The sequence below is a fragment of the Macaca nemestrina genome, chromosome 20 (genome assembly GCF_043159975.1).
Source record: "Macaca nemestrina isolate mMacNem1 chromosome 20, mMacNem.hap1, whole genome shotgun sequence".
Classification (NCBI taxonomy): Eukaryota; Metazoa; Chordata; class Mammalia; order Primates; family Cercopithecidae; genus Macaca; species Macaca nemestrina.
In genome coordinates, this window is record NC_092144.1 from 3,740,736 (window position 1) to 3,750,219 (window position 9,484).

Genomic DNA, 9,484 nt, shown 5'->3' on the forward strand with positions numbered 1-9,484 from the left:
CCTCCAGAGGTGGGGTGGGTGAGGTGAGCCCTCTCCAGAGGCGGGAGAAGTGAGCCCTTGTTCCTCGCCCCCAGGCTTGAGGGGCAGGGATTGCAACGGAACCCAGGCAGGTGGTTCAGGGAGGAGGGGACCACGAACTCCTGACCCAGGGGTGAGGACCTGCCACAAATTGGTAATTTAAACACTCACTGGGCACGACGGCTCACGCCGGTTAAGTCCAGCACTTTGGGAGGCCGAGCTGGCCTGACTGCTTGAGCCCAGGAATTTAAGACCAGCCTGGGCCACAGAGTGAGACCCCCGTCTCTACAAAAAAAAAATGCAAACAAATAGCTGGGTGTAGTGGCACAAACCTATAATCCCAGCTACTTGGGAGGCTGAGGCAGGAGAATCGCTTGAACCCAGGGAGGCAGAGGCTGCAGTGAACTGAGATCAAGCCACTGCATTCCAGCCTTGGTGACAGAGTGAGACTCTGGCTCAATAAAATAAAATAACATAAACACACTGAGATGCAAGAAGGAAATTTTTTATTGCATTGAGGACTTTTCCAGAAGCCTGGTGGACCCACGTCTCCCTCCAGCCCCAAAGGCAGTGCAAAGCCTCTACTGTGTCCCCCACTTCGAGGTGGGTCTCCCCTCCTGCAGGGTCCATGGAGGAGGGATAAGGTGGGGTGTGGGGGGCCCAGTGGGGAGGCCCTGGGGGCAGAGGGAGTTCACTCCTGTTTAAGCTGGAGACCAGGGAGGGCCCAGCCGCACCTCTGGACAACACTCTAAGTCAGAGGATGGGGTGTGGCAGGGGCTCAGTTGTTAGCTCTGGGGTGTGGCTTCTTCTCCAAACCCCACCAAAGGCCCCTAGAGCCCAGGGAGAGACCATGGAGGTCCGGTGCAACCCCTGGCCTGCAGCACAGCTCTCAGAGCCCTGAGGCTCCCGGGGACAGAAACAAGTAACAAAGTGAGACCACGAGAGGAAAAGAATCCACAGTTGCTACAAAAAGCCCCACCCTCCCCAAGCACCCTGGTCAGCTGGGGACCGCCTCGGCCTTCACCCTTTTGGGGGGTCTGTTGGGGGCAGGGCTGGTGGGCCGCTCCCGTTTGGGGCTGGCGGGCTCTGAGCCGTTGTGCTGGGCGCAGGGCTCCTGCTTGGGGCCGGCAGGGATAGAGCCGTTGATCCGGGTGGGTGATTCCTCCTTGGGCTCCAGCTTGGGGGTAGGCGGGCGGGGCAGGGGTGGCAGCGCCCTCTCCAGCACGTGGGGGCCGTCCCAGGCGGGGATCTCCAGCCCCAGGTGCTTCATGAGCCGGGTCATGACCTCGTCGACGTAGCCGTGGATGCGGAGGTCAGCATGGCGGTCCTGCCGGGGGACGGGATGGGTCAGGCATGTGGGGCAGAGGGTGCATGGTGGCCCTGGGCAGGGGTGGGCTCAGACACCTACGTGCTTGGTGGGCTGCAGGTTGACGATGACCAGGCGGCCCCCCCGGCGCTTGGTAGCCAGCGGCAGGTTCCCACTGGGTCGGATCTGCAGTGATGTTCCCAGCGTGATGGACAGGTCGGCGTTCCTGGGGCCAGGGAGTGTGGGCTTAGCCTGATCCCTTCCCCAGCCCTGCTCCTGCCAACATCTCGAGCCAGCCCTGGGGTCTGGCTCACACCTAGGTCATCTGTGCTCACTGGGGCGGTCAAGGCCAGCCCCGCTCCCGAGTCAGCCTTCGGGATCCTACCCCGCCCTCCTCTGCTGTCCGCTGGCAGGGTCATGGATCTGGGCCAGCCCTTAGACACTCCTAAGGAGCATCACAGTGTGGTAAGAGCTTGGATGCCTAGGGTGGGACCCTGGCTCAGCCACCTCCCGCTGGGCAGCACTGGATAGAGGAGACACCTGGCCAAAGCCTTGGTTTCCTTGTGCAGCACCCACCCAGAGCCATGAGGCGAGGAGCGTGTGTGTGTGTGTGTGTGTGTGTGTGTGTGCGTGCGCAGCCCCTGGCCTAGCCTACCTCCTCCAGGAAGCCTCCCCTGACTGCCTCTGAGCCAGAGCCACTGCCCCGTGCTGGAGCTGGCTGTGTTTGTGCTGTCGCCCCGGCCCGCCCCACCATAGGCTCCCTGGGGGGGTCAGACCTGCTGGCCTCATCGGCGAGTGCCAGGTCCCGGTCGGGCAGGGAGTCCTCCCAGTCTAGGATGGTGTCCCTCAGCTCCCCCCTGCAATGAGGAAGCCGAGGAGAGTCCACAGGGGCCTAGCAGCCTCCCCTGGAGCCCAGGGCATGGGTGGGGGTGGCTCACCTGCAGGCCCGCAGCCCCCTTGCCTTAGCCACGGTGCAGAGCCGGCCCGTGGCCTTCAGGCCCATGGTGCCCACGACTGTGTCCCGGACATACTGCCTGTGTCGGGGAGGAAGGGGGAGGATGGGGCTGGGTCAGCCCCCGTGGGTGACTCTCGCACTGTTTCTAGGGTGATGTTCTCCCAGGAAGGTGGGTGGACAGGTCACCAGAACTAGCACCCAGAGACACGAACGAGGAGCCTTCCAGGAATAACAGGTCAGGATGCTGTTCGGTGCCCACACACAGAAAACAAAGCAGGAAACTGTCTCAGACAAAGCTCGAGAGACAGGACCCCGCATGGGATCCCGGACCAGGAGAAACAGGAACCACTGGAGCATGGGGACAACAGGCCGAGTCTGGATTCAGGATTAGAGAAGGCGATGTCCACTTTACTTTTCCTGACTTTAATCGTCATACTGGGACAGGTGCGGTGGCTCATGCCTTTCATCCTAGCACTTTGGGAGGCTGAGGCAGGCAGATCATGAGGTCAGGAGTACACCACCAGCCTGGCCAATATGGTGAAATCCCATCTCTACTAAAAATACAAAAATTAGGTGTGGTGGCGGGTGCCTGTAGTCCCAGTTACTCGGGAGGCTGAGGCAGAAGAATTGCTTGAACCCGGGAGGTAGAGGTTGCAGTGAGCTGAGATTGCGCCAGTGCACTCCAGCCTGGGTGACAGAGCAAGACTGTCTCAAAAAAAAGGAGAAACACAGAGATAAGAAGGCCCCTGTAGCTATAGGCCCAGGACCACCAAGGGTGGCTGGCTGCCACCAGCAGCCACGAAAAGGCAGGAAAAATCCTCCACTACAGGTTGCAGAGGAGCACAGCCCTGCAGACACCTGGATTTTGGACTTCTGGCCCCCAGAACTGTCACAAATTTCTATTGCTCTAAAATGCTTATCTGCGGTAGGTTGCTATGGCAGTGCCAGGACATGGATGTACCCCCCAGGAGGGAGGCATGCCCCAAAATCCCTCTAGGAGGCAGATATGCCCCTCAGATCCCCCCAGGAGGAAGGCATGACCCTCAGATCCCCCCAGGCGGGCCACACCCCAGTCCCCCCACATCCTCTGGGTCTCTGGGACAACAGATTCGGCCCCCAACCCCTCTGGCAGAGCCTGCCCTGAGGGAGGGATGGTGGCTGCATGGCTCACACTGTGCACCTGCCTGGGGGAAGCCTGGCAGAGCCTCTGCCCCTGCACCCAGGTGGCACTCACGTCTTACACTTGGCACATTCTTCCACGAACATGTTCCCATGAAGCTCTGCCAATTTGTCCCTGTGGGAGAAGAAGAGGCTCGATGGTGGGAAGGGCTCCCTGGATGCCCAGGCTTTGGGGCTGGTGCTAAGCCCCTCTACTCCAGGAAGGCTTCCTGGACTCCTCTCCCACAACATTGATCAACTCCTTTCTGGCTCTTCTAGCTCCTGGCTCCACCACTCATCTGCTATGTGTCTCCGGGCAAGTGGCCCAACCTCTCTGAGCCCAAGGAATCATTAACCCCTGCGGTTGAACCCACCTTAGATAACGGGAAGCCCTTTCCACTCAGAAAATGCCCGTCCCCTCCGACAGCATATGGGAACCTCTTGATGTCACCAGGTCAGAAGCACAGGAATTCAAATTCCCAGTTTATAATGGAAGAAACCGAGGCAATGAGTGGCCCTGAAGCATGAGATCCAATCCCAGCTTTATTTTATTTATTTATTTTATTTTATTTTTTTGAGATGGAGTCTCGCTCTGTCGCCCAGGCTGGAGTGCAGTGGCGCGATATCAGCTCACTGCAAGTTCTGCCTCCCAGGTTCAAGCCGCCAGCTCACTGCAACCTCCGCCTCCTGGGTTCAAGCGGTTCTCCTGCCTCAGCCTCCTGAGTAGCTGGGACTACCGGCACCTGCCACCATGCCTGGCTAATTTTTCTTTTTTTTGAGATGGACTGGCTAATTTTTTGTATTTTTAGTAGAAAGGGGGTTTCACCGTTTTAGCCAGGATGGTCTTGATCTCCTGACCTCGTGATCTGCCCGCCTCGGCCTCCCAAAGTGCTGGGATTACAGGCGTGAGCCACCGTGCCTGGCCTAATTTTTCTATTTTTAGTACAGACGGGGTTTCACCATGTGGCCAGGATGGTCTTGATCTCCTGACCTTGTGATCCACCCGCCTCAGCCTCCCAAAGTACTGGGATTACAGGCACAAGTCACCATACCCAGCCCTCCTTTGCTTTTTTTTTTTTTTTTTTTTGAGACAGTGTTGCTCTGTCACCCAAGATGGAGTGCAGTGGCACCATCTCGGCTCACTGCAACCTCTGCCTCCCGGGTTCAAGTGATTCTCCTGACTCAGCCTCCCGAGTAGGTGAGATTACAGGTGTGTGCCACCACGCCCAGCTAATTTTTGCATTCTTAGTAGAGATGGGGTTTCACGATGTTGGCCAGGCTAGTCTCGAACTCTTGACCTTGTGATCCACCCTCCTTGGCCACCCAAAGCGCTGGGATTACAGATGTGAGACACCGTGCCCGGCCTCTCCTTTGCTTTCATAAGCAGAGAAAAAGCTCTTCCTCACCCCTTACCCCTGGGTGCCCAGCTCCTTGTTCAACAACTGACCTGGCTGTCACCAGCTGCTTCAGGGGTGAGACCCGGCAAAGAGGGGCAGGGGAGGGCCACACCTCTATTAGGAAATCAGTCAGCCCCAGAGCACAGGTTCACTTCAGTGTTAGACACGTTTAGTGTCAGATTAATAAAGATGGAAATTAAAAACACAACAGGCCGGGCGCGGTGGCTCACGCCTGTAATCCCAACACTTTGGGAGGCTGTGGCAGGTGGATCACCTGATGTCAGGAGTTCAAGACCAGCCTGACCAACATGCAGAAACCCCGTCTCTACTAAAAATACAAAATTAGCTGGATGCGGTGGCACCTGCCTGTAATCCCAGCTACTCAGGAAGCTGAGGCAGGAGAATTGCTTGAACCCGGGAGGCTGAGCCGAGATTACGCCATTGCACTCCAGCCTGGGCAACAAGAGTGAAACTCGGTCTCAAAAACAACAACAACAACAACAACAACAAACTGCAACTTCTAGACCCTGACAGCTCTGCTCCACTCGGCCCCATCCCAAGGGAAATTCTGCCTCTGGCCCAGGCGGGGACAGCTCTGAGCCATGGGGCTCAGAAATCTCCACACACTGGGCCAAGAAAGATCCAGAGAGCTCAGGGCTAGAATCTTACAGAACCAGGAAAAGGGCACTTTCCCCCTAAAAACGCAAACCCGGTTTATGGGGCCCCAAGTGCTTTCCTGGGGGGGGGGGGGGGGCGGGGCCGGGTGTTACCTAGGGAAGCCTGAGCGCACATGGAGCCCGTCCACGTTCTGGCTGACCAGGAAGCGAAGGAGGCCCACGCGTTCCAGCTGCACCAGCGCCATGTGGGTCTGCGTGGGCCGTGCGCTCTCAAAGGTGGTGTCGAACTTGGGGGCCAGGCCTCGCTCCTCCATGGTCCAGACTCCGTGGGGACCCCTGAAGGTGACAGGCCGGGAGAGATGGACAGGCAGAGGGGAACAGAAAAAGAGACAGAGGGAGCATCAGAGAGGCATAGAGAGAAAGTTGGAGAGAGAGACAATCGGGAGACAGAGAGAGACAGGGAGACAGAGAGAGGGAATCAGAAAGAGAGAAATAGAGGGTGAGTCGGAAGAACAGGGAAAGGGGGATAGAACAAGACACAGACAGAGAGATAAAGAGTGAAAGACAAAGAAAGCAAGTCAGAGACAGAATAGGAGAGAGAAAGAGAGAGGGAGAGGCAGAGAGAGAGATGAATTCACACCAAGGCAAAAATGACTTGTTCTATTCAACCAGCACTGCTGCTGCAATGAGCCCGGACGATGCCCACATGGACCCAAGCCCTGCCCTCCAGAAGCCCTTGATCTTGGGGGAGACATGTGGACACAGACCCTCTGGCCCCAAGAGTCAAGCCTGGACCAGAGGAGGTACCCGGGCTTGGGGAAGCCCAGTGGAGGTGTTGGGGGCCCTGGGCTTCTCCAGGCCCAGGTATCTCTTTTGGTCCAGGCTTGACTGGGCTTCCTGGAGGAGGCTGAGCAGTTTCTTGAAGGGTGAGAGGGAAGATCAGCCAGAAGGCGTAAACAAAGGCCTGGGTGCTGGGAAGAGCTGGGAAATGCAGGTGTTTTGGGGATGCAGCAGGAGCAGGAGGGGCTGAAGTTGGAGAGGTGATTCAGGGCTGGAGCAGGAAGGGCTTCAGCTTCCAGCACAAGGTATTCAGAACTCTACACTGCCTGGCAATGGGAAGCCACAGCAGGTTATGGAAGAGGAGGAGGAGTAGAAATTCACGCCTTGGAATTCTTTTTTTTTTTTTTTTTTTTTTTGAGATGGAGTCTGGCTCTGTCGCCCAGGCTGGAGTGCAATGGCACGATCGTGGCTAACTGCGAACTCCACCTCCCGGGTTCAAGCGATTCTCCCACCTTGGCCTCCCAAGTAGCTGGGATTACAGGTGCCCGCCACCATGCCTGGCTACACTTGCAAGTGTGAAAGACTACATTTCCCAGCATTCCTTGAAGCCAAATGTGATCAGGCGACTGTGTTCTGGCCAATGGGGTGAGTGGAATGCTGGTTGTGACAGGGACACATCTTCATTTTGTTTTGTTTGTTTTTAGACAGAGCCTCACTCTGTCGCCCAGGCTGGAGTGCAGTGGTGCGATCTTGGCTCACTGCCTCCACCTCCCAGGTTCAAGAGATTCTCCTGCCTCAGCCTCCCAAGTAGCTGGGACTACAGATGTGTGCCACCACACCTGGCTAATTTTTGTATTCTTAGTAGAGACAGGGATTCATCATATTGGCCAGGCTGGTCTAGAACTCCTGACCTTGTGATCCCCCACGCCCAGCCAAGGGACACATCTTACGAGGAGGGGGTGTTGCCCCTTTCCAGTACCCAGGACACATCCAGGAGAACAGCAGATGGATGGGTTCTAATTCCCAGATGTATATGGCTCTCAAGGAAGCCCCTGGCAGCCTGGTGGGCCTTGCCTCGAATTCCCCTGCACACTCACAGACCTGAAGTCGGGAATGCCAGAGGCAGTGCTGATGCCGGCACCCGTGTGGAACACCACATGGGAAGACTGCCAGACCAGCCTTGCCAGCTCCCACACCTTCCGCTCCAGCTCCTCCGGGGGGTCGAAGATCTGTGGGGGGAGAGAGCAGATGGAGGGGTCAAAACAGTTCCCCGAGTGGCAAGGCCACACACAAGCCACAGACTGAGCTGTCCCTGTCTTGCCTGAGGGAGGAAAACGGATTGGAAAAGGCAGCTTGTCCTCATGCCCCTCCTCTGCCTACAACCTTCCATGACTCCCACTTGCCTTGTCAAAGCCCTAGCCCTCCCCACAGCCCACCAGGCCCTGTACTACCTCCCCTGCCCCCTCCCTGCCCTCTTCTCCTCCCTCTCCCCGCCTCACTCTGCTCCAGCCACACAGGTCTCCTCCCTGTTCCTCCATCACACCAGGCACAGTCCTGCTTCAGGGCCACACCCTTTAATGCTCTTCCCCTAGATACCCACATGGCTCCCTCCCTCACCTCCTGTAACTTGTGGCTCAGATGTCACTTCTGTGACAGTGACGCCTCCCTTGGCCACCTGGTTTCCATGCAACCCCTAGTCAGTCTCTCTTACTAGAAAGAGGGGTTTTTAATCTGTCTTGCTCCTGGCTGTGGCCCTAGTACCTAGAAAGTGCCTGACCCACGGTAGGTACTCCATAAATGTTGGTAGACTAAAGTGACTAACAGGCCGGGCGTGGTGGCTCACGCCTGTAATCCCAGCACTTTGGGAGGCCAAGGTGGGTGGATCACTTGAGGTCAAGAGTTCGAGACCAGACTGGCCAACATGGTGAAACCGCGCCTCTACTAAAAACACACAAATTAGCTGGGCGTGGTGGCAGGTGCCTGCAATCTCATCTACCCTACAGAGGAGGCTAAGGCAGGAGAATCACTTGAACCTGGGAGGGGGAGGTTGCAGTGAGCCGAGATCATGCCACTGCACTCCAGCCTGGGCGACACAGAAACTCTGTCTCAATAATAATAATAAATAATAATAATAATAATAATAATAAAATAAAGTGACTAACAGCAGCATGAAGAGTGGGGCATCTGGACGGGCGCACACCATCGGCTCTCATTAAATGCATGATTCAGAATGCATGGGCCAGCCTTTTTGGAATGGGGCCATCTTCCCCTCGTTTGCAGGAAGGATGGAGATGGAGACCCAGAAGGGAAATGACTTCCCCAAAGTCCCACAGTGCGCGGTGGGGGCAGCCGATCCCTCCACTTCCCCTCCGAGTGGCTGGAGGGATCTTTTTTTTTTTTTTTTTTGAGACAGAGTCTTGCTCTGTCGCCCAGGCTGGGGTGCAGTGGCCGGATCTCAGCTCACTGCAAGCTCCGCCTCCCGGGTTTAGACCATTCTCCTGCCTCAGCCTCCCGAGTAGCTGGGACTACAGGCGCCCGCCACCTCGCCCGGCTAGTTTTTTGTATTTTTTAGTAGAGACGGGGTTTCACCGTGTTAGCCAGGATGGTCTCGATCTCCTGACCTCGTGATCCGCCCGTCTCGGCCTCCCAAAGTGCTGGGATTACAGGCTTGAGCCACCGCGCCCGGCCGGCTGGAGGGATCTTTCTGGCACATTCTGTCCAGGCCCCTCGCCAGGGCAAAACCGTTCCCCATCACCCTCAGGATAAAGTACCAACTCCCCAGCCTGGCATTTGAGCCTCATCCTGGCCCAACTCTGGAAACCTCCCAGGCCTAATCGTTCTCCAAATGTGTTTATTCCCACCTCCCTGCCTTTGCGCCTGTCGTCCCCTCCTCCTGGAACTACATCCCCTCTCTCCCCCATCAGCCCGGACAGGCTGGCCACAGAGTTGGGCGTGTTCGCGTCCCCGGGCGCGCAGGGGCGTCACTTCCCGCCCCTTCCTCACTGGGAAGTCCCTCCCATGGTCTAGCCTCAGTGCCTCCTGATATTCCCACAATGCCCCGCGGCCCCGGGGCGCGAAGCTCGGGACCCTCGGACGCGCTCACCTCAGGGAGGCCGCACTTGCCCTTGTCCGCGTACGGCGACAGCCCCGCCGCATAATTCACCGACATCCTCGCCTACCCCACGGGAACAATAAAGTTTCCCTTGTTGAGGCCGCTTCCGCCGGAAGCGGGGCGGGGCGGGGAAGAAGGAGG

At 57.3% G+C, this 9,484-nt stretch overlaps 1 protein-coding gene across 7 annotated transcripts; it reads right to left on the reverse strand.

Annotated features, from left to right (window-relative positions):
- Window positions 1-507: 507 nt before the first annotated feature.
- Window positions 508-9,484, reverse strand: LOC105485341 (sirtuin 6). Of its 7 annotated transcripts, none has more exons than XM_071086966.1 (8): window positions 9,335-9,472; window positions 7,333-7,460; window positions 5,605-5,787; window positions 3,514-3,573; window positions 2,263-2,358; window positions 2,101-2,181; window positions 1,427-1,510; window positions 508-1,345 (listed from the first exon to the last, which is right to left on the reverse strand). In XM_071086966.1, the coding sequence occupies exons 1-8, from the start codon at window positions 9,398-9,400 to the stop codon at window positions 1,297-1,299; spliced, it is 747 nt and encodes a 248-aa protein (XP_070943067.1). In that variant the 5' UTR covers window positions 9,401-9,472; the 3' UTR covers window positions 508-1,296. The 7 variants fall into 7 exon arrangements, with proteins under 7 accessions (XP_070943067.1, XP_070943064.1, XP_070943068.1 ...); XM_071086963.1 differs by having other exon boundaries at window positions 1,427-1,550; XM_071086967.1 differs by lacking the exon at window positions 9,335-9,472 and adding an exon at window positions 9,093-9,209.